The sequence below is a fragment of the Aspergillus foveolatus genome (genome assembly GCF_047715535.1).
Source record: "Aspergillus foveolatus strain CBS 279.81 unplaced genomic scaffold BDW70scaffold_48, whole genome shotgun sequence".
Taxonomy (NCBI): domain Eukaryota; kingdom Fungi; phylum Ascomycota; class Eurotiomycetes; order Eurotiales; family Aspergillaceae; genus Aspergillus; species Aspergillus foveolatus.
Window position 1 is genome coordinate 16309 of NW_027396112.1, and position 23902 is coordinate 40210.

Below are 23902 nucleotides of genomic sequence, written 5' to 3' on the forward strand. Positions count from 1 at the left end.
ATGGAAAGCCCTACGATGGCTTTCTAAATGTCACCAATACCACCATCTATACTACAACCGAACGTTGAGCTTCAACAATCGATTCCTCTTGCAAAATAACTGGATCGCGCTACCCCTCGAGATGATCTGCCTGTTTATAGGAGGGCTACTGGGCTGGTCCTTCCTCCGATTCTTCAACGCGAAGGACGTCAAATACACTTCATTTGCAACAATCCTTACAGTGCACCTCATACGGACATTAGTTGTAATTTGGATGAATGGCCGTGACTCAAACCATATTGAGTATAAGACCGCCCCGAAAGACCCCCATTGGCTGCTTGTTGGACCTCAATTCCACGCACTACATCATGTTCATCCCGATCGCTACATGAGCTCGGTGGTGAAGGTATTTGATTGGGTTGCAGGGACCGCGTACTCCCTACGAAAAAAGAATATTGCCATAACCGGGGGCTCGGGGGCATTTGGATCTGCACTCCAAAAGCAGCTACGAGCTGAAGGGGTTAGAAACATACATATGTTGAAATTTGGTACACACTGGACTCACCATGACTTCAGCCATGTTGGACGGGCCTTCGACAAGGCTGATATCCTTATTTTGGCCCATGGCACCAAAGGCAAGGATGCTATGGATTCGAATTGCAACTCAGCGATCCGTCTGGTTCAGCTTTATATGGATCGAAGACTTCGCCGAAAAAAATACAAGAACACAATGCCAGAAATCTGGTATATAGGCAGCGAGGTTGAGCTGCATCCTGCGTTTGGAGCTTCGGATATGCAACGGTATTCTGCCTCAAAACGGGCCTTTTTACCCTACGCCCGGGCCCTGTACGACCATCCAAAAATACTTTATCGCCATATTGTACCTGCTGCCTTCAACTCACCGATGGGAAAAGCTTTTGCTTCCCCGGAGTGGGCTGCAGGTGTTATGATGTGGTGGATCCGTCGCGGAGCCTGTTACGTCCCAGTCACCTACACGGGAATCGCATACTTGAATTTTGTGAAGTTTATTGGTTTTGTCCGTCCAGACTTCGACGGGGTTGCATGTATCGACAAAGCGAATTGATAGCGATGGATGACCCTCTGTCATTTGATTACTCGCTTCGACCGATAAGATATTGGATTGCACAACTTCAGGGGCGAGAGAGATGGGCGCTTGGTATTGCTGGCTTTACAGATCTTGGCTACAGAAGGGTTATGACTACTACCTACCTCGTTTTCCCCCTCTTGTTCCCAAAAAGAGAAGCCATCAGAAACTTTTATTCCTAGTATTGTATATTTTATAAAATAAACGTCCCGACAAGGCCCAAATATTTGTGAAAATTGATGTTTTGTATTACGGGAGAGCATGTGGCTAGAACAGGAGAATGACTCCTTGATCCCTCCTAGTTAATATGACTCGTAGTTGGCTCACGCATCCATGTCAATGAGCAGGGAAGAAAGTCAACTACTGGTTACCATGCGTCTGCGAGAACAGGCTACCATCCAACCTGGACCCTTTGAAGCTCACGCATCTCTCCTGACTACTACGCCGACGGTCGTGTCATCTTAATAACCTGAGTGGGAGGTCTATTGGGTGGGATACCGGGACCTGTGGGCTTTACGTGTACTATTCCAACTACGGACGGCGTTTATCGTCACAAGAGAATGTGGATGCGGGGTTGCTTATAAATGCCGTCTATAAACGGCCTCTGCATCTAAACTCCAGGAAACCACTATCCACTTCAGCCAGAATCTTATCGCGTCGCTGAAATTCTAGCGAGGTACCAACTTCATTGGTTCACTTGCTGAAAGAAGGTTCGCGCGGCGGCAGTTTAAAAACAAAGAAAACATAAAGAAAAGAAAAAAGGAACTCCTGCCCACTGTTAATGAATGTCACTTCCCCATTTCTATGCCTTGTATGTAACCACCGATTTGTTAAACCTAACAACAGCTAGGCCGCAACGAATCGTTCGACCTCGGTAATAAGACGACTGGCCTTGCGAATCTTATGCCCGTAGACGTAAAAAACAACAGGAATTGCGATACACACAGCCTCCACCAGACCAAGAAGAGTGCCAGCCCAGTTCAGACCAAGATTTCCGTACATAGACGGACCTGCAAGGGGGAGACACGCTCCCATGACACTGCGTACAAACATATTGCCCGCCAGAGCTGATGCCGCGTAGATGCCGTACGAGCGGGCGAGATAGTTAGAGGCGTAGATAAAGACGCATGAATTCCCAGCGCCAAACGGAAGTCCGGCCAGGATGGGGACGATCCAGTGGACATTTGGTGTACACGTCCAGGAAAACCATAGCTGTCCAACGGCGAGAAGGATTGCACCAAGAGTAACGATACTGACCATAGCCTCTGGTGGTACGTTGCCATCATAAGTCTTTCGATGCGAGTTGATGGCTTTGCGGAATAATGGCTCACACGCAATGGCTATCAGCACTCCGACACCTATGCCGATGAACCCAAGGCCGCCGATTCCTGGTGACCATCCGCGCTCCTGCTGGAAGGCGATTGGATAGGCAACGAAACATAGATAGAGTATGCCGTAGACAAGTGCGACATAGACGTCCCAAAATATACTGCGAGATGGTTAGATCAAAGCCTTGGAGCGTGGGAGGGAAGATAGTTTCTTACCAGATTGGCTCTGTGAGAAGCATCACAAATGGCCGTCTCATACTTGCTCGCAGGGATAACTTGAAGACTTGTCCGCCATCATATCGTGTCCACCATTTTGGATTTTGCGTTTCTACTCTCCTCTTCTTTGCACGCCGTCTCAGAATCACCGGGGCATAGGTTTCTTTGATAGACGCCAAGACGACGATGACGCCACCTCCGATGATGAGCACAATCCAATGTGTCCATCTCCACCCGAGATATTCGTAGACAAAGCCCCCAATAATCGGGCCGTAAACAGGTCCGTTGGTAGGGCCAATTGACCAGAAGCCAAATGCCAACGCCCGGTGTTCATCCGATATAATATCATTCACGGACGCGGGTGAGTTCGACATCAGAGCGCTTCCAAAGAGCCCACCAAAGAACCTGCTCACAAGGATGGTTTCAATGTTATGGGCCAATGCAGGCGGCAGCAGAAATAGGAGAAAGGCCGTCATTGCGGCAATATAGACTGGCCTCCGACCGACCAGTTCGCTCAGCGGAGCAAACACAACGCCGCCGATAGCCATGCCAAACATGTAAGTTGTGACACCGGCAAGGGCTGCGAGCTTGGAAACACCAAATTCTTTTTGCACCCCAGGTATACCGGATGTGTATAGGGTGCTTGATAGACTGACGACTGTCGTGCTCAGACTCATGACCGCGACGGTCAGACTTTTATACCAGAGTGGCCACAAACGAGGATTTTCAGGGTCGTTGGCTTCCCAGTTGACTTCGAACTCAGGAGAATTTAGGATGCTCGGTAATTTGGAGATCACGGGCTCGATGTTTTGTGTACAATAGCCTTCCGCTGCCGGGGTGAAACCTGGAAATGGTTTACCATCGGCTGGCGAGGCCTCCACGTCTTGGGAAGTAAGCATGATAGCTTTATTTGGGGGAGGTAGCAGGACCCTATAGTGTTTTTGGGAAGTGGTCCGTACTTACATGGCCAACAAACTACTTATTTATACCCTTTTTCCATCAGGAAAAAAAACCAGGTGGGATGCCGATGAAGCGTTGTATCAGACAACCTACGACCATTTGTCAGTCCGCCTCATTGGGCTGCTAGTCCGTGATTTTGCTTCCCAGGGGCAGATTAGTATTGATTAGATCTGTAAGTGGGATAAGTGGGATACCGGTGGCGAATTGTAATACCTGGCGGGCGTTCATTCATGTATATCCCCAGATCTACTACTCTCCCAGGCGCACCCACATCACGAGGTGGGATGCCAACTTACTCATACTCAGGATAGTGGCCTATGTTCGCTTGCCACACGCAATTAAGTGGGATATGCTGGGCCAAGGCCACAGCTTTGAAATGAGATTTCTAATCATCCATCTGAGAGCGAGGTACTTAAACCCCCAACGGTTGCACATTGCGTTCTTGTACTTCATCGATCTCTGATTAAGACATCTCACCTCTTCTTACATCCTTCAGTGGCCTGGAAAACGAAACACGAGAAAACAAACGCTATCCAGCAATTTCACGCCTGAAACCTAACAATGCCGAAGCCGAGTCTTACAATCACCCACATCACTACAGCTACTGCCATTTTGAACGTCGACGGGATCAATTTCCTGACGGACCCATTCTTTGGCTCGATAGAGGGGACTCAATATGACTCCACCGAAGTTTGGGAGAATGCGGACCTGAGTATATTTGGCTTGGACAAGATACCACCACCACCGCATCTGGTTAACCAACAAGGACCAGCCCTGCGCCTCCATGATCTGCCCCCAATTGATGCAGTCCTGTTGAGCCATGAAGATCACCTCGACAACCTCGACCCCGAAGGCCGCAAACTACTTGACGGCCGGAGAGTCTTCACAACAATGGACGGCGCATCCAACCTTCGCCCTCGTCCTGGCGTTGTTGGTCTGCGTCCCTGGGAAACCGTCACCTCGAGCATCGGCGGAAAGGTCTTTCGGATTACCGGCACCCCGTGCAAGCATTTCCCAGTCGGAGAGGTCACCGGCTTTATCCTGGAGACGGATTCATTTGGGACTCATTCCTCTGGAAAGCCTAATGCGATCTACTTCTCTGGCGACACGGTCTACATTGATGAGCTGCGGGAGATTGGAAAGAAGTGGCATATCACTGCCGCCCTGCTGAACTTGGGCAAGGCTACGTTCGACTTTCCCAACGGCTCGGTGCAGATCACGATGGATGGAGAACAGGCGGTGCAGCTGACTCGTGATATTGGCGCCGACTTTATGATCCCGATCCATTTCGAGTCCTGGAACCACTTCACCGAGAATCGGGAGGATTTGGCAAAGGTGTTCATGCAGGAGAAATTCATGGACAAGGTGGTGTGGACGGTTCCGGGGGTTCCAAAGAAGGTGTACTAATGCTGTTTCTCATGGCCACGGTGCTCATCGGCGCTGTATTATCATGGTTTTTGTGGTTCTCATTGTACTGGGAAATCTTAACAGCAGATTAGGATGTACATTAAGCAGCTTGGCATTGTTGTACTATAAATGTTGGAAAATGCAATACTCTGTTCCACTTATCAACGAATATCGGTGCCCAGTACACCGATGCGAAACAAGCCACCGCCCATTGACAGGAGGCATTTCTGATGTTAGATCTGCCTTGTGGGGCTCACTTCCGCGGGAAGGGCAGTTTGTCATCGCGCATGGCTGAGTGGGATGGAACGAGTGGGATGCCGGGAGGGCCGGAAAGTCTAAAGCATTAAACCCCGCCACTGCATGTATTTCTTGCGACAATGTTACCCATATCCCATAATTAAAAGTCTTTCATACTAGAGAACAAAATGCCACCAAAGTCCTCGGCCGATATCGCCCGAGCGCCGTATCGATGCGACTATCCCGGCTGTAAGGCGGAATACCGGCGCAAAGAGCATCTGAATCGCCATGCGGCGCATCATTCCCAGACGGATCCATTTTCGTGCCCATATTGCGAGAGTAGATTGACAAGAAGGTCTGTCTTTGTGTCGATTTTATGTCCAGGAAAGTCCTAGCTCATGGATGACCAGTGACCTCTTGCGCCGACATGTCCGGACCTATCACCCAGACAGACAGCCCCCTTCATCTCGGGCCCAGAAAGCTTGTCGCGCATGCCATGAGCGTAAAGAGCGCTGCATTGGTGGCTTTCCATGCACTTCATGTCAAAAACGGGATATAGTCTGTTATCCAGCGAACGCAAATCCTCCGGGAGCCTGCGTCAAGGACAACAACGTCCAGATGAAGCACAGACCTGCCATTCTCGAACCGGGTCCAAAAGCTTCCTTGTCGGATGACCCAAAGACGACAGCTGTCAAACCGCCCCGTTGGATCGCCCATGACTATGTCGATATTTATTTCAAAGAGTTTCACCCGAAATGGCCGTTTCTCCACCGAGGCACGTTCGACTTGTCGACCGAGCCTTGTGTTTTAATCCAATCCATCGCCATGATCGGATTGTGGATGGAAGGAAGTCCAAAATCGCAGGACGCAGCAATGGATTTTCATAATAGCCTTTGCGCTGCAATCCGTTCTCAGATGGTAAGATATTGCATGACATCACGGAGTACCGACCAACCAGATGATAACATTTTCGTATATATCAGGATCGGTGGCAAATATCGGACATGACACCGCGGGTCACATGGCCCTTGCCAACGTACCAAAGTATACTACTACAGACCATTTTCGCATTGTTTCGTGCCGGAAAACGAGGAGCGTTTGACCTTAACTTCAGATACCTGATTGAGCCAGACGAGTACGAACTTCTCGTGGCTCTAGTCCAAAGCTGTCGGCTGGGCGGGATTTTCTCTTACCCCAACATGCTCACGCATCACAGCGCTATAACGCCAGCGCTGCTCTGGGTAAGTGTGGAAGAGACCAAGCGATTTGGGCTAGCGCTATACAAGGTATGTCGAATGACTAGTTGTGTGAAGTCAGCGGGTGTGCATGCCGACAGGGGCAGAAGTGAGCTTCTAACCCTGGCGGATCTATGTTTTGGATTACCGGATAGTGATGAAGTGTGGAATAGCCCCCCAGGAACAGGAACGGAAGTACTTCAGAAAAAGGCTTCGCAGTCCAAGTTAAGGGATAATCTGGACCCGACAGGGTGGATTTCTCAATCCTCAAGTGTTCTATACGATGCGGGCATTCTATTTGACTGGGTATGAAATGTCAGATGAGCCAAAATGATAAGATACTATCATGTGCGCCTCGTTGAGCTTTTCGCCCTGAGTCCAATTAATTGAGCCTTGTCTCTTCTCAGAAGGTGAAATGATTAATGGGTTATAAGGATGCGCTTTGCAGGTTCCGACAACTGGGATTGAGGTAGTGAGATTACGGGAGCAGCAGCCATTCATTTGAGACGATATCATATGAGGAGGCCTGCGTTTCGTCTGTGGATGGCCAAATAGTGACGCATGTTGACCAGTTGCTCTCTTGACAGAGGCCATTGGCTGTTAGGTTCGAAGAAAGTGATTTGGTCAGTGAGGATTCCCGGAAAAGACTGTTTCACAATTGCAATATATATATCGACCCGCCCATGTCTCTTATCAAGCTGGAATTTCGAGCTCATGTCGTCTTAGTCCCTAATACTAGTATCTTCGTATACAAATGTCGACAAAGCGTGTCAAGAGATTATAGCATTGTAAGCCATTCCACCCACCGGGGGAAAGGAACACCTAATTTTCCGTTTTGGGTATCGGCCTCGGCCCTCAGTGGCCCTAAGAGAAAGCGAAGAAAATGCTAGTTTTAAAAATACGGTACATTGTGTCTAATTCTTACCAAGTGCTATTCCTCCCTGTGTTATTCTTCCTTGCTTGCTCGGTTTTGTTGCCGAAGGTTCAGCACGAAACTCGCAGCTCTCCTTGAAACCCCCCGAAGCCTCAAATACTATGCAGTTCGGGCCCAGCGCATGATACCACATAGGTTTAAAATAATCTGTTCTCTTCCGCTTCTGGAAGGAAGATCGAACAATGGAGTTGAGTTGACTTCAAAATGAAGGAAGCACATATAATGCTGGGTAGCGTTTATAACTAATACGCTATCATGAACGGTCAGCCCCAGCGTGAAAATAGACATGACGTAGTGCGGTATAGCAGGAAGTTCTTTCGTTACCTGCCGTGTTCCAGTTCACCAAGCGGATCAGCTAATCTAGCTACTAGAGCCTCACAAGTCATTTGCGCGAAACATGCGTCCGAAATAATCGGCCGGCCATTTTCAAGGCACCAAAACCGTCGTTTTGCTTCCAAGAGGGCCACTCGGTTTTTTGAAACTTTGAAAATTCCGCTCGATTCCTGTCGCAAACAAAGGCCCCCATCATCAGTAACTACTATCGTCCGGGCTAGTGTAGGAGTAGACGCAGCAAGCCTCGATTTCACGTCTCGAAATTCGACGACAGTTAACAGATTAGAGGAATCTTGAGGCGGTGCAAAATATAAGATATGACGAATAACACAGGACGCAAGACGCAATGTTTCGTCTTCCGGTAACAGAAAAGATATATACGACTCAATATCAATGTAACCCACAGACGATGTCCCTTGGGAGCCTTCAGCCAGAGAACTGCTGGATCCAATTTGGATAGTACTCGTGTCAACGTAGCCTCGCCTCTGGGCAAATCTCTTCTTTCTTTGTCAGTCCTATCGATGGCAGCTAACAGATTGACAACATATGTATCGGGAAGTGTGTTTGTGTGGAGACAGCATGTTGGCGATCACCGATATATCTGGGCAAGTACGTCACCTGCCACCATGTTTTCTCGGCAGACTTACCCCGCTGACATTGTCCAGAAACAGCCGGGATGTGTAAGAGCTCATGGTAGTGGATAACTGCTGCAGGCACCTCCATCACTAGATAGTTCAAGGTCTTTAAGTCTGGAGGTCGGAGCCACCAAAAATGAATAGACCGGTGGCGGTGGTGAGGAAGAAGACATTTCAGCTCGGCCGATTCCTAAATTGTCCGAGGGAGGTTGATCTCTACATTTCGCAGAATTTCACCGAGCCCGGGAACTCGGACTTCGACGAACATAAGCTAGCTTGCACGCTTTATCCCAGCGCACGAAGCCGAAGCGTTCGGATAGTCATTGCATTGGAAAGTTCTCCTGGGGTAAACGGAAACGTATGCATAAGTTAGTATGCGGCTAACCACTGGACACTTCAAACCATACATTATTGAACGATTATTAGATGTTCTAGAATACATATTGGTTGGGGGTAAAGTCTCCCAGAGGTTGAAAGCCTTTGGGATACTGAAAATGCCGAGCTTTCGGCTGTGTTGAACCTTCCGCAGACGCCGTAATAAAGTCACTCTCTCCGCCTATTGCCCCCTCAGAGACCCAGGTAGACCCTTTACACAGCTTTGATTGGCAGGTGCCACATTATCGAAGCTTGCCAAGGCAGTGTGGGTTGCGTAGAACGCACCCTTAGGATTATAATACTCGTCGAACATCAAGGGCTTCGCTCCCTTTACCCAAGTGTACGCGTGCTTATCGGTGAATCCCCAGAAACTGATGTCAGTAATTCCTGCATCGAGAGCCTCAGAGACGATAGTGCTGTAGATATCTGTACGAAAACGAGTGGGGCTAGCAGACCCGAAGGCCCACAACTTTCTTTCGTAGCCAAATAAGTGTTCATTCGTTTTCGTACGAGAAAGAAAATCGCAGAAGCCCGCCATGGCGAGGGGATGTGGCTACGTGTATTATCAGCGGAGCGTTTCCAAAGCTTTTAGTCTGATTTCCGAACGATATTCTCTGATAATTTATCTTCCCAGAGCAGCAGCAGCCTGACGCACTGGATAGGTGCTCGGTGGAGAATTAAGGCTCCAGAAGAAAGCCGGGGATTCGATTCACAAATATCTGGCCAGCTATCTAGACAACATGCATGTCTATACGCTCTGTCGCAAATACTTCGTGTGAAAGGAGACGGAGGGTTTCTGGCCTACTGCTCCTCCGGTGAGCCGGCCGTCCTCTCTGGATCCATGGCTTCATTATCGAAGATGGCTACACTATAGACTCGAGTATACTTGCACTCTACAGTCCGCAGATAATATGGACAGGCCTGTTCCTCCGGTAAACTCGTATAATAGCCGTCTCTCTATATCTCTCCTCTGCTCTCAAATGGGCCTCCATGAAGCTATCCTGGCGCATTTTCAACCTCCTGGTGATGTAGCCTCAGGGTCAGGTCATGCCAAGTCAAGAATTAGCTTTAGGGATTTGGATTGAATATACGTGGTATCCAACCGTCTCCAATATCAAGACTGCCACTAAAGGCATGCATCTGGCTAGCCGTCTCTGCTCTGTGCAAAGTGATGTCAATCTAAGCTGGTTGAATTCTCTGCACCGACGCTGGTTAACGACAGGAGAACACTCACTTGAACAAGGAAAAGGGAAATGCCAAACGCGAGCACTATCTGTCAACCACTAAGGACGAACGGAAAGTGAATAAAGCAATGTAATGAATGCTCTCTGCGGGGTTCGTCGCCGTCCCAAGACGGGACTGGGATGGCTGGCTGAAGGCACGGGCTATCTAAGTTCGTGTCTTGTTTATCCGAATGAATCGTTGGAGCCGGGGACGCATCATGCAGCAGCTGACTATAGGTACAAGTAAGTCCCTAATCAAAGTGTTCTGGTTCCGTGAAACTTACCGCGAGAGACGAGGGAGTACCATCGGGCACTCTTCAGCCGTAGATTTTCCTCTCGCCTTGGTCAACTTATTGTGGAGCGCCCCACGCATCTGGCTATTCTGGAACGAGTGAAAGCATGGTATTGACTTTGCGTCCCACCTGAGCACTACACTCACAAATTCTGGGCCTTTTAATTACAAACACCTCGATTAGTGCCGAGCTGCAGGCCAGGTACGAATGTCTCCATCGCCATCCGTCGCAGAAGCCACTCCGAACGAACAAAGGAACCGTATACGGCGGGCGCGGAAGCCGTTCAACTGCGAACCGTGTAGGCGTTCTAAGTTACGCTGTGACCGATGCCTTCCTTGTACGTCATGCTCTCGGCGTGGCCTGGTCAGTCTTTGCACCTATCGGAATCTCCCACAAGGACATGATTCGGGACCTACCAATGATGATACGTTACGGCAATCACCGGCTATAGACAATGGGTTCGGTCGGAAGTCGTCCCATCTCCCTGCTCCGCTTCCCGAACATGATGGCCGTTCTCTCCTTCACCCGTCTGAGAACCTGGCGGCCAGCGATAGCCATGCTCGTTGGGAGGAAATATTCCAGCGGCCGACAGACCAGCCTTGGTATACCAGAGACGGGCAAGGTTGCCAGCCAAACGGTTTCAATTTCCCGTTTTCCCTTGGTCCAGACATTTCAAAGCAGGATCTTTTGAGTCTACTCCCGCCAAAAGAATGCTGCGACTATCTTATTATCCAATACTTCTCCCGTTTGTCGCCGTTGTATCATATCCTACATGGGCCTACCTTTCAGAGAGAGTACACCCGATTCTTTCATAGCCAAGCCGAGACCAGTCTCTCCTGGATGGCTTTGCTTTTTGTCCTCTGCTCTGTGACTTTGAACACAATGGAGGATAGTGACCCTAGTCCAATAGACAGCTGGCGCAAAGAGACCGAGACTTTGGACTTTCGAGCCACCGCAGCAAAGTTTCGTAATCGTGCAATGGTTTGCCTGTCTCAGGATCGATTTCTTATCCGACATTCCCTGCATACTCTCCAAGCGCTTTTGATCCTCATCTATGGGATGAGTCATAATGCGGTGTGGAACAGACCTGGGTCCTCTTAGGTATGCGCTCTGACTCCTGGCGTGACTAAGATTGACGTTTGCGAAGGCATGGCTCTTAATATCGGTATTGCGCTGCGATGCAATATAAAGACCAAACCTTCCACCATGGGCTGCATTGAGTTTGAGCAGCGCCGTCGCTGCTGGGCGGGCATCATTATGCTGCATACCTATCAAGCCATCCTTTTCCGCGATGTGAACGTCTCAGCTTTCTCGGAAATCGAAGTTACACTGCCCGCGGATGTTAATGACACTGATATTCGGGACGACATGATTCTTCCGCCCTCTAGTTAGCCCACCCAGATGTCCGTGGTTGTGTTCAAGCTCCGTCTTTTTGAGATTTCCAGCCGCGTCTGCGATCTTCTCTCTAGGGATACCGAGCTGACCGAAGACAATCTGACTTCATTTCACTCTTTGATATCTCAGGAACAGGCAAAGTGGGATGCCAAGTTCCTTATAGACGGGCAACCCAGTGTGCTTGGTTTGTCGAGCTATGCTCATTGGTGTATCTTGCAACAGTATGCCCATCAGCTCTATCTTCTTCTTCACAGGGCGTTTTGCCGATCTCGATTGGGCCAGCCACCCAGATTTGAGTCGCAATTAAAGTGCACTACCTCAGGGGTGGCCTTGCTTGAAATCCACCGACAATTCGCCGAATTTCCACGACTGCGACGTTATCGCTGGTATGTATATGGCACGACAAGTTTCTGCGCCTTTCATGGTGCGGTCGCAATGGCCTCCTGTTTACTTATGGCACCCGGATCTTTGAATGCATCCGCGTACAAATCCGTGATTGATGCTGCAGTCGTCCGATTCGAGGCGCTTCGAGAACGAAGCACCATCTGTGCCAAGGCTTACCCGATCATAAGCCATTTACGGTGAGCCCATGTAATATATACTCTATTATGCTGTGGTGACTGAACCCTAGTAGGACTATGATATGGCCGGATAATTCCGACGGCTCGCCTATGTGTCCGGATTCTAGCGATGTGCTTGACGAGTGGTTTGATTCAGTCCCTTGGTTGAACGTCGACTCTGTCAACTGGGCAAGTAACTCTATTCGTTTATGAGAGCTTCTGTCGGGTCGGGCCGGGCCGTTCGGGCCGTGGATTATAGCCATGACAAAACTCGTGACGGGCCCAAGGTCAGAACCCCAACCCACGGGTTGGATCGACGGTCAGCACCCTACCCAAAACCCGCCAACCTGCGGGTTATCCGCCATGAACCCATTTTGCATAAAACTTCTATATTAGGCCGTATTCACTGCGTAAACTTGCTAATTTATCAAGTTTCTGGGGTTATACAGTATGTTTGCTCTGCTTGACAACCCACGGGTTACCGAAAAACCCGCGCGGGTTCATGGTCTGGACCCGTACCCGACCCGTCGCGGGTTTTGTCAAGGTCTACACATATCGCCCTTGTTACCTCCATCCTCTAACTATTAATATCGACTATCACAGAGCATCTTGATCAGGCAAGGTCCGACTTTTTTTTTTTTCTTTCTTTTTTTTTCGGCCCCAAAAACACGGCCAAGGCAATTTCCACATAAATATCCGTTAGGCGTTAGCTGTGCCTCGGTTGCAGGTATATTCCAGGCTTTGCCCGTATCCACTCATTTCACCCACATACCTCACCCGCCCGTCTTCCATTTGATCTCTCTCCGTGTTCCGCAAGCTCCGTGGCAAAGCCAGCCGGAGCAGCCGTGCAGTGAGCCCGCGCCATGAGCGCCGGCCACGATAGCAGAGAGCGAAAGTGTTAACCAGTTCCCTCCTCCTCGCGCCATGCATATTAGCGCGGTGAAGCGGTCACCCACCACGCTACCTTCAATCCGCAAGGCCGGTTCTGGGATCCAATCTATCGCCATTATGGTCGCGAATGCCAAAGTGTCACGAGCTAGAGTCGTTGATACTAACAAGTAGCATTGGACTAGAGAAGAATTCGTTAAAGAACTAATAAACAGTGACCGTTGAGCTTCTTATATGCTTTGCCGGAATGGCAAGCTTGGTAGCGAGCTCGGGTCATAGGACTCCGAGTGTGTTGATCAGTATCAAACATATTGGTCACGTTGATAATGTTGACCACGTTGATCTTGTTAATCCTGTTGATCATGTTGTTGATCATGTTGATCATGTCCATCGCAATTCGGGCAATGCCCGAATCAAGACTTCGGGCGTAGCTCGTCACACAAAGGCGCCGTCGACTACTCGCGTCTTTACAGGGTACGTTATCTATCCATCTATCTACATACCCACCCAGCGCATTGCAACATGCATACATGCACGCATGCTCCTAGTTGATTCAAGTACTATATATATTATACCACAACCCCAACCTGGCGCTTGCCTAGCTGAGCTCACTCACACCCGTGCGCGCAGTTTTGAGTCTAAATAGCTACTCTAGCGAGAAACAAATTACGGAAAGCGAGTTCGACCTGACAGGCGACTCCGAGACGGACTACTTCCGCTACGATGTCCGCTTTGTTTTTGTGACGGACTCCACGGGGACTTGGGCTGCTTATTCGGCTCTCCTCACTATCATGCAGCATGTCTGCCTTGTTTTGGCGTATGACACCTCGTCGAGGGAATCGTGGGATAAATTGGTCGCTGTCTGTGAGGGGATGCGAAGCCGCAGCAAAGGTGGGGTCCTCTCCCCTTACCCTTTTCTTGCGACAATAATCGTCGCATGGGTCAAGGTAAAGGTGGAGGTGAAGATGAAGGTGAAGGTGAAGGTAAAGAAGGCCCCATGTCTTCCGTGTCACAAGGAGAAGTCGAGGCGTTTGCAACCCACGGAGCTGTTTATTCGTCGAGGCTTTGCGCAGGACTGGGCGCGGTGTTTGCAGTGCGGTCGGCTTACTGGTTGAGAGGGCGCATGGCGCTCGTAGGCAATATCCTATGAATCATGAGGGTGCCCGGAGGTATAAGACGGCGCAGGTATTGACGGCACTATTCTCACCATAAGCTAGGGATGAAATGCCGTGCTTGATCGGGACTGAAATTATCAAATCCTCGAGAAAATACAGATCAAGTGTATCAATACAGATCGTTGTGTGCCTACCACCATGCTAATCGAAGAGTGGCAGAATCTCGCCGCAATATGCAAACCGATACAAGCATCTTCCCTTGACTCAATAATGGTGATAATAACAACTCTTGCTGAGACTCACAAAAACATGACATTTCTCAGCTGAAATCAGTCGACGTCGATCAGTATACTGAACCCGCCACTCTCGCTCAGCTTGCATTGGCACTCCCAAATCTAGAATGCCTTTTTATTAATGTAAATTCCATCGGTTGGCGTGAACCAAATATGGGAGCAGATTTCTCAGAATCTTTATCTGAAGTTAAAGCTTTCAACCGATTGAAGATTTCTTGTCTCCATGGTCTGCGCAGCTTTGAGCTTGACCACAATCATGGAACGTCATGACCGATCAATACAAGGACCTATACTGCAATCCACCAAAAGCCCGCGTATTGGGAGCAGTTGGGATACAGGGTACAAATATTCAGAATTAAATGTTTCTGATATTACCAGGCTGACAGAAAGCTGTCCAGATCTGGAGGAGCTGCGGCTGCAGTTTTATGCGCTCGGGAGGCTCACATTCTACTACGCTCTTTGTGGCTTCTCATCCCTTCATTCCTTGGTCATTGACCTCCATTTTTGACCCAGGGCGCCTTTCAGAGGGGGGGTTCGTGGTGAGGATGTGGATCAAAATATTCTTTGCGAAGCATTCATCAATGCAGCAATAGATGAGGCGCTCGCTCGCAGTGTTTGGAATCATATATTGTCGAATCAACCATCATGCCGCCTGCAAAATTTGCGCCTTGCCCCATCTGGAACTCCTTACTTTCGTCATCCAGAGGCATATCTTCTAAGTGGACTTGCCCGGTCACTCTTGGCGCGGATGATCGGGTCGATCAATGCGGCGAGGTTTAGCCCAGCCAAAGGGAATCTGGACCCCTTGAAACAATATTACTCGGCGTAATGAGCATCTCCCTTTGAGTGTAGAGGAAATTGGCAAGGAGGTAGCAGATTTGTTGCGTGAGAAGCATATAAGTAATCTTGATGAAGAGTTCTGGCTCCATGAAAGACCGTGTCAACTCTGTCATGAGCTATGGCCGGCCGGCTCTATAGACAACTGGGTCTCTTGATGGACCAGCTTTCCTTTGCAAGATGACTTATATGAATACGGATGAAACTCACAAGGAGCTATTGCAGGCCGTCGCTACACTAGACGCCTATCCGGTCATGGCTGATATGGGCTAGAGAGTGAGTTTAACTATTATGTATGCGAGAGCCTCGAAGCTGCTCAAAACTGGATTGATAAAGGAAACCTGGCTCTCCTTCAATAGAATCGTTCTGGCTGAGAATGTGCCAATTTATCTTGGCTAAAGCACCAAACAAAAGCCAAGAATGGCAACCATTCTGGCTAAGCTCGTGGAAGAGTATCGTGGAGATTCCACACTTTTATAGGTCTAGGTGGAAAGGAACAACTCATCCTTTGACTCGAACTGGCAATAGATATTTTCAATTCATCCAAGTTTGTCTTGATGAAGCCTATAAAGTCAAGACTTACTAAATGGCAGAGAGCTTGGTCACTGTCTGGTCTAGTGATGCTGGAGCCTTGCTGCTAAGACAATAGGAAGTATACCTATCATCAAGCTCTTTCAGTATTTGCTGGGATATCACAGGACGACCAGCGTCAAGCTCTAAAATGTCCATATGTGGATGCTTGTGCACAATACGTTTGATGATAAAACAAACGTCTTCGTTCAGCGGAGAAAGTACCCCCGGAGCTTGGGATAGGTCCTCGAAGATGTCAGTTCCGTTCGGCATGTCAAGAGGGTCTACCTCGCCTCTCAGTATGGCTGGCAAGGCCATGCCGAGTGAATGGATTGACTGAAGATCCACGGCTCCTGCGAATTGATCGACCATTGAGGTTATGCTTTCTTCCTGCGTTAGGGCACGATCTGGGAGGGCAACGTAGTTCTCAGAGCCCTTGTCATCCGCAACAATGCGGCTAATCTCACGGTACAAGAGTTGGTGGTGAGGAATAAAACCTCCAGCTTCGCGTGAATCAAGCTCGTCGAGTGCTCTTCGGAAATGATACAAAGCGATCACATCTGCTGCATTTCCCCAAGCTATCCCATCCTTCGGGGCATGATACGAAGATATTAATAAATATCCGAAAGGGTCGCTCTCCCATACCACGTGTGAGAACAGGTTGCGTTCGCTCAAGGTATCAGATCGAGGGACACTCTTCATAACCAAGCCTTCGACTTGCACTATAGATTTCCCCTCTGGATTGTACATCGACACATCGCCTTCTACTGCGTCACTGTCGAGTCCAGTCACGAAAGCGTCGATCTCACATGAAACGTTTCCGAGAGAAATGTGAGGGCTAACGAGAGCCCGACGAACCTCCTTTGCATGAAAACGGGCCCACAGCCCCTCACTCAATGGTGAGGCAAAGGCACACAAGTTTGCCTGGAATGAAGCTTGTAGCTTCGCTGGAAGAAGTGCAGATCCCGAGGCGATAGTATCAGCTACCCAAGCTGCAGACGCGGTGGCTTCGCCCAGAGACTGCTGGACCGAGGTTATGCATCGAAAGGGCCCGGAGTAGCTTGTGCCAGCCTGTTCAAAGGAGTCGTAGAGATCGGCAACATATACAGGCGTGACAAGGTGGTTAGGGTGTTCCCTCGGGGGTAGCTGGTCACTATCAAGATGGCTTGCTTCGCAGAGATGGAGTGTTAGACGTGCAGTGCATAGCCTAGTTAAGAGGGATCTATCGCTATAACACGCATGACAGGAAGCTTCGGCATCCAGTTTGGTACTTGACGCTGTCTCGTGGGTTTCGTTAAGGAATCGTTTTCTCGTGATATACTCTACCCCATCGCCATCCTCTTCCAAGGATATGGATTCCATGGCACCGAAATTGCTGACCTCAAGTAAATGAAGGCTTTGACATACAGCTGCAGAGCTAGCTGCAGTCAGAGAGGCCAGATAGAAGGCTGCCGAAAGCACCACTCGGCCCTCTTCCTTATAACCTTCAGCCCAGGGCATTGCCTCTAAATTTAGGATATTCCTCCAACACATTTCATTCGGGAATTCGCTGGGAAGTCGCCGACCCAATAGCGGGTGCACAGGTGTACTTTCGAGACGGTAATTCCGCGACACGCGAGACTCCCTCCAGTATCGCCTTCTATGGTCCCAAGAATAGGGTGGCAATCCCTTTATCAGTTGGAAGGGCTGCATTTTAAAGGCCTGGAGGAACCTCCCAATGTCCAAATGTTCAGGCACCCGTTCCCAGAGGCAACCAACGGCGGATGATGCAGCCTTGAAATCACTCTGCCCTCGGCGAAGTAACGAAGTATAAAGAACACTTGACAACCCATTTTGTTTCAAGATGTCTAACACTGGACCGCGGAGAGCTGGGTGAGGTCCAATCTCGATACACGCACTAAGGCTTCGACAAACACAAAGTGACCTCTCCACTGTCTGGGAAAAGAGGACGGGCTTGACCATGTTATCGACCCAGTAGCTTGCGGAGAAGGCTTGTAGATCCCAGTTCAGAGTTGCACTGTTTCCAGTCACGCTTGAGATCCACGTACAACCACTCTTGGGTGATTTCACTTGGATGTTGCATGCCTTCAATGCTTGGAGATATGTAGAAGCACAGGGCACCATATTATGTGAGTGATACGCAACATCAACCTGCAAAGTTCTTGCAAATGTCTTCTCACGGTCAAGGCGTGCCTTGACTTCGAGGATCGCATCGTAATCGCCCGATAGGGTGGTGCTCAGAGGCCCATTGCTCGCTGCCACCACGATTTTCCCAGCAAAGTACGGCTGAGAGCACAAGTCATTGGCGTCGGAAAAAGAAAGGCCGACGGCAAGCATGCCACCCCGTCTAGCAGGCCTGGTGTGCAAACCACGGTAATAGGCTATTTTCATGGCGTCTTCTGTCGAAATAATGTTGAGCGCATAGGCAGCCACTATTTCGCCAGACGAGTGGCCCACGACCAGATCGACGTGGACTCCAGACGCACACAGCAGATCATAGATTGCTATTTCAATTGCAGTCGTTACCGGTTGACTTACTGCAGGGTCTGAGACACTCGACGAGGGTTTGTCGGATAGAAGCTCCTCATGAAGAGACCACGAGGGTTTGTCGGGAAGAGTTGCTAGGGCACGCTCGCACCGCTCGATAGACCTGCGGAAAATGGAAGACGCACGTAGCAGTTCACGCCCCATTCCAGTCCATTGTGCGCCCTGTCCTGTGAAAATGCCCATAATCCTTGGTGGCTCAGGTGACTGCTTCCATCGAAACCGGCCTTGTTCGCTCATTTTGCTACCTTTGAACTCTTCAATGACCTTTTCCAAACTGCTGATGAGCTCGTCTCTGTTTATGGCAGTGATAGAGACCCTGAACGGCAGGACGGCTCTTTTGGCCAATGTCCAGGCCAAACTACACAAATCTAACGTTGTGTTGTTCCTCACGTACTGGGCCATTCGTTCAATGTTTGAATATAGGGACTCCTGGGTGTGTGCTGAGAAGACGAATGGGCTAGCCGTGGCATGCTCCTTGATTGCGGACTCTTTACAGTAAGTGACTTGGGTTCCCAATTGACTGGGTACATAACTCTCGAGGATGGCATGGGCATTAGTCCCTCCAAAACCGAAAGAGTTTACGCTTACCCTCAAGGGAGAGCCATGGCCATCGGATGGCCAGGGTATAGCGCTTGTCGGTACCCGGAGGTGGTCGTAGAATGGTGAGATATTGGGATTGAGGTTGTCGAAATGCATGTTTGGCGTGATTATCCGGTTCTTGAGGCACCCTATAACCTCCATCTCGCCTGCGAGACCTGCACAGCCTTCCAGGTGGCCAATGAGAGTCTTGGTACTTCCCACATAGAGTATGTCGTCTGGAGCAAAGACACAGCTCTTCGGGTAGAAGGTCTGTTGGATTGCCTGCGCCTCGACAGGATCTCCCGTCTGCGTTCCAGTTCCATGGCATTCGAAATATTGGCATCTGTCCCGAACAGGATCCAGGCCACTGCGTTCATAAGCGTCACGGATCAACGCCGCCTGGGCCTCCGGACTGGGCATTGTGATTCCCGCAGATCTGCCGTCCGAGTTGACCGCAGTCTCCCGAATGATGCACTCTATATCGTCCCCATCCTTCAGAGCCTGACCCAATGATTTAATCACAAGTGAAGCGCACCCTTCGCCTCGGGCGTAGCCGTCAGCATCTCTGTCTCACATGCGACATCTTGACGTTGGGGACAGCAAATGTAGGTTCGAGTGACTGATAAAAACCTCAGGGTCTAGCAAAAGATTGACGCCACCTACAATGGCGGTAGTGCAATCACCATCACGAAGACTCTGGACCGCTTGGTGCAATGCCACCAGTGAGCTGGAACATGGAGTATTGATAGTCATTGAAGGCCCTTTCAGGTCAAAGAAGTACGAGACGCGATTTGAGAGGATACTCGGCGATGTCCCTGTTGCATGCCATCGGCTGATTGTGTCCAGATCCCGAGCCTGAATGTCATGGTAGTCCGATGCCATCGCGCCAATAAACACCGATGTGGACGAGCCGCGCATCTGTTTCAATGTATATCCCGCAGCTTCGAGTGCCTCATAAGTTGTCTCGAGTAAGAGCCGTTGTTGTGGATCCATTGCCTCCGCCTCCGCTGCACTGATATTGAAGAAACCAGCATCGAAGCGATGAACATCGCTGTCTAATATATAGGACTTGTTCGGGACATCTTTAGCCCCATGCTGCTTGCCGTTCTGATGAAAGCAGGAGAGGTTTAATCGTTCGGGATATAGATCCCTAAGCACATCCTTTGGGTTGGACAATAGCTCCCAGAGCTTCGATGGTGAGGCTACGTCGCCTGGAAATCGGCAGGCGGTCCCAACAACAGCAATCGGCGTCTTCATGGCAGCGAGGTAAAATGTAGCATTGACAAAGCAAAAGTTTCCAGCCGAGATATGGAACAAGGCCGGTAGGTTTAGCAATGAAAATGCCCGGACAAATGAAAATGCCCGGACGACCACAGCAAGAGTAAGTATTGTACATGATGGATCCTTAGCTTTATACTATTATCACCCCATTTAGTCCCATCCAACAATGAATTTTACCAACAGTGGGCTGGACGCGCTGAGCCATTGCTTACCCCTAATCTACTAACCGTAACTTGTTTTGGGTGCATGGTACTCAGTGGGGGTCCCCTGTAGTAGAACTCCTTTTGTGACCGCCACTTCAACTAAAGCAATTTCCAGCCTTCCAGTAGTCATAGGAAGGATATGTTCTATTCAGCTCGTCTAATTTCCGTACTTGCGTGACCTCACGATTGTTCTGAACTGGTTGGGCAACGGCCATTTCAGGGTGCTGCATCTTACGTGCAGATGGCACCTGGTACGTACGGTTCTAGACGTTGGAGATCACAAATTACTGCTTGGCACTGAGAGAAATCTTGACTCAGGAGCCTCACACCTCCTTGGCATGAGCGATGCAAATTATAGCAAGCTATGCATTATGGTCTGACTATGTCTTAACTCACAGCGGCCAAACTAGGGCGTACTTCATTGCAGATGCAGGAAAACACTCTCCACCGTGAACACGTACGGGAAACAATGTAGGCCTCAGCAAGGCAGCCTCTTAAACTCCTGTCTTAGCGGACGACAAGAGATGCAGTTACATCACAAAAGGCACGGGCTCGCGTAGCATGCGCTACTCATGCAGTCGCTGCCACAAATACATGGAGAGACCGAGGCCCCCACAACGTGCATCATGAAAATCATGCTATTCTATAACCTAGACAGAAGGGGCACGGTAGTATTCCTTGGGTTCCCCTCGTCCTTTTCAATCTGGACTCATCCAACAAACCAGGAACCCGAATGCTCAACAATGGACATCTCCAAGAAACCAGCAGCACAGCTGCCAAAGCCATTTTACGTGTTGAGTCAAGCCCTGAACCTCTCGAACAGGGACCACGCAAAATGGTGGCATAGCACCGCTCCGATGTTTGCCACCATGATGGCGGGTGCTGGATATGGCATTCACACACAGTACAAGTTCCTCTGCATCCACCGCGAGATCATTATCCCGGCGTTGGGTCCGTACCCTGAGAAAGGTCGACCCATGAACTGGAAGAGTCATCTAACGCGCTTTGGACTTCCTTTTGAGCTGAGCTTTAATTACTCCAGCCTCTGAGTCCGTTGACGGGGACACAAGATGATCCATTCAACACCCAAGCCATCAGGCCTGTTCTCCAGGACATGAAGGCCATGGTTCCAGGGCTTGACTTGAAATGGTTCGACCAATTCACCAAGGAACTGGTTGTCTCGGACAAGGAAATCCAGACTCTGCGGGATGCAAATACTGAAATTCCCGTCCTCAAGACACAGAACAAACTGGCAGCCGATCTGGGACCATCCGGTGATATTGTCTTGAAGACCTACATCTACCCCCGCATCAAGTCGATCGCAACGGGGACTTCGAAAGAGACGCTCATGTTTGACGCAATCAAGGCCATCGACAAGGGTGGTAAACTTGCCACTCCCTTGGCAACCCTTGAACAGAGATAAACGCAATGGTCAGGTATAGAAAGACAGTGCTGCGTGCAGCCAACATCCTCTTTAAGCTGCAACGGCGCAAGAAACGGATGGAGAGTGGATTTGGCCGAAGTGACAGGTTTGTAAGAGGTGTTAACGTGACACGCCTTGTACCTATTACGGGGTAGCATATATCCTCCACCACTATCTGCCAGGATTATAACTTAGCCTTAATACTACAGTCCATGTATGATATTACCAGAAAACTTGAAAGCAACATAGGCTTCGCCTTCCTTGCATATGTTAAAGGCTATTGAGATAATAATCAATATATTATCTCCTCTATATAGGAACGGGACAGTCCTGTCTTCCTTCATGGCCTACTTCAAGTCTTTATTATCTTTATACTGCAAGTATTCTTCTTTACTGGAGCAAGGATTAGGGCTCTTATACTAGGTGCAAAATACAAGAAAGTGAGGGGCCTTTGATACAAGGCGATGTTGTGATATTCTGACGTTTTCCGGCCTTTTGCCGACCTAATTTCACAGCGTATTAAGCTGGTCTTGCTCTGCTCTGCAGATGCACCCTACAAGATAGGATAGTGGGTAAATTAAAAGTAGATGAAGGTTAATTATGACTCTAACTCTATAGTATAATGAATCTTCAGGTCAAGCTTTTCCAGTTTACATGAAGTAACTAATGAGTTATCAGGTTTGGAATTAGGATTCAAGGCCATATTTACCTATAATCTGTGACAGGTATTGTAACGGGCGTAGGTAGTATTGTTTTCAACTAGCTGTCCTGTATTCACGAATATCACAAGCTTAGAAAAGGAAACAAAAGATAGAGGCGCCAATATCCTCCTCCCTTTTATCAACCTTTTCCAGTTGTACGTCAAGACTCTTCGGATCTGTATGCCGACGGATCTCTTTACCGAAGCTGCGCGCTGCAATTCTGAGGTTGTATACTGATGCGGAAACCTTATTTAGATCTCTGGAATCATTCCTGGTTGAAGGCATGGCCGACAACCAAAATCCAGGCCATAGCCTGTGACAGGTATCCTTTATCTCATGATTACTCTTTATAACAGAGCTCTGTTTGGTATTCAGTTAATAGAGGATTTGGCTAATACAAACTTTATAACAGGCAATACACAGAGATTTGCTCTTATTGGGAAGATACTGCCTTGGATTAGCCTGTTTTTGGAAATGTTACTGTAGAAAGCCCTCAAGAGGTGGTGCTTGACAAGCAGCAATTTATACCTTCCTCTGTAACATCCTTACTATGGCTGGATATATAAAACACGCCATGATATACAATATCTGTCTGTTTCTTGGCAAGAAAATTGAATGTAAGTTATAACACTGGCATTTTTAGTAAAGTATAGCTGAACCTGCGTAGCAAGACATAGTTCTGTACCTGTATCCCAGATCTGCAGCTATAGAAGTGAGGAAATATATCTAACATACTACCAAGCACACTGTTCATTGATTAATACTGTTGATAATGCTTTGGGCAAGGAAGAACAGACTTACACATAAATACTTTCAAAGATACAGTCTATTTCGGGAGGTTGAGCTGCCTCAAGAACTACCTGCCAAACTCGAGGAAGCCATTCTGCAGTGAGAAGAACTGACAAGCTTACGGGCTCACATCGTACGATGTGGGAAAGGGGAAAGCATCGATATTGTCAATTTCTACAAGAATGAGTATCGGAAGATTGATGTTTAGGGTGTTGGTGGGTTGAGGTGCGGGTGGAGGAAGGAGGAGCAGAGCAGGAGTTTTATCTAGGCCTAGACATGTTTTCCGCTAGGCAGGAAGTAGGCAACGCTGTGCTGTTAGGTAAGCCTTGGGTAGAAGGATTATAAAAGAAAGCCATGTTTCCCAAGCTAGCTTTTTTTTTTTTACTCTCTGTACAACATCCAACCCCTCTACCAAAACATGGACCGACTGCCATCAGAAATCAAATGTCTGATTGCGAGAT

General features: G+C 48.9%; 9 protein-coding genes across 9 annotated transcripts; 6 read left to right on the plus strand and 3 right to left on the minus strand.

The window, feature by feature from the left end:
* Positions 1-121: 121 nt before the first annotated feature.
* BDW70DRAFT_169943 (uncharacterized protein) lies at positions 122-1063 on the plus strand (the record flags this gene model as incomplete). The annotated part of the gene is made up of 1 exon (XM_073742816.1): positions 122-1063. One exon carries the CDS (start codon positions 122-124, stop codon positions 1061-1063), a length of 942 nt encoding a protein of 313 aa, XP_073593471.1.
* Positions 1064-1930: 867 nt separating this feature from the next.
* On the minus strand, positions 1931-4410 carry BDW70DRAFT_152236 (MFS transporter; the record flags this gene model as incomplete). The annotated part of the gene is made up of 3 exons (XM_073739406.1): positions 1931-2573; positions 2629-3472; positions 4170-4410. 3 exons carry the CDS (start codon positions 4408-4410, stop codon positions 1931-1933), a joined length of 1728 nt encoding a protein of 575 aa, XP_073593472.1.
* A 798-nt stretch (positions 4411-5208) lies between these two features.
* On the plus strand, positions 5209-6879 carry BDW70DRAFT_90922 (uncharacterized protein). Its single transcript, XM_073745174.1, has 3 exons — positions 5209-5587; positions 5643-6150; positions 6216-6879. Exons 1-3 carry the CDS (start codon positions 5421-5423, stop codon positions 6777-6779), a joined length of 1239 nt encoding a protein of 412 aa, XP_073593473.1. The 5' UTR covers positions 5209-5420; the 3' UTR covers positions 6780-6879.
* A 3588-nt stretch (positions 6880-10467) lies between these two features.
* On the plus strand, positions 10468-12428 carry BDW70DRAFT_152239 (uncharacterized protein; the record flags this gene model as incomplete). The annotated part of the gene is made up of 4 exons (XM_073739407.1): positions 10468-11334; positions 11392-11601; positions 11653-12236; positions 12290-12428. The coding sequence occupies 4 exons, from the start codon at positions 10468-10470 to the stop codon at positions 12426-12428; spliced, it is 1800 nt and encodes a 599-aa protein (XP_073593474.1).
* An 820-nt stretch (positions 12429-13248) lies between these two features.
* Positions 13249-14476, plus strand: BDW70DRAFT_90946 (uncharacterized protein). The gene is made up of 2 exons (XM_073745175.1): positions 13249-13577; positions 13759-14476. The coding sequence occupies exons 1-2, from the start codon at positions 13351-13353 to the stop codon at positions 14216-14218; spliced, it is 687 nt and encodes a 228-aa protein (XP_073593475.1). The 5' UTR covers positions 13249-13350; the 3' UTR covers positions 14219-14476.
* Positions 14455-15707, plus strand: BDW70DRAFT_141208 (uncharacterized protein). The gene has a single exon (XM_073737731.1). The coding sequence runs from the start codon at positions 14735-14737 to the stop codon at positions 15017-15019; it is 285 nt and encodes a 94-aa protein (XP_073593476.1). The 5' UTR covers positions 14455-14734; the 3' UTR covers positions 15020-15707.
* A 223-nt stretch (positions 15708-15930) lies between these two features.
* Positions 15931-19464, minus strand: BDW70DRAFT_162338 (acyl transferase domain-containing protein; the record flags this gene model as incomplete). The annotated part of the gene is made up of 1 exon (XM_073741120.1): positions 15931-19464. The coding sequence occupies one exon, from the start codon at positions 19462-19464 to the stop codon at positions 15931-15933; it is 3534 nt and encodes a 1177-aa protein (XP_073593477.1).
* A 150-nt stretch (positions 19465-19614) lies between these two features.
* Positions 19615-20301, minus strand: BDW70DRAFT_162339 (beta-ketoacyl [acyl carrier protein] synthase domain-containing protein; the record flags this gene model as incomplete). The annotated part of the gene is made up of 1 exon (XM_073741121.1): positions 19615-20301. One exon carries the CDS (start codon positions 20299-20301, stop codon positions 19615-19617), a length of 687 nt encoding a protein of 228 aa, XP_073593478.1.
* Positions 20302-21271: 970 nt separating this feature from the next.
* Positions 21272-21951, plus strand: BDW70DRAFT_162340 (tryptophan dimethylallyltransferase-domain-containing protein; the record flags this gene model as incomplete). The annotated part of the gene is made up of 2 exons (XM_073741122.1): positions 21272-21479; positions 21599-21951. The coding sequence occupies 2 exons, from the start codon at positions 21272-21274 to the stop codon at positions 21949-21951; spliced, it is 561 nt and encodes a 186-aa protein (XP_073593479.1).
* Between the last annotated feature and the right edge of the window lie 1951 nt (positions 21952-23902).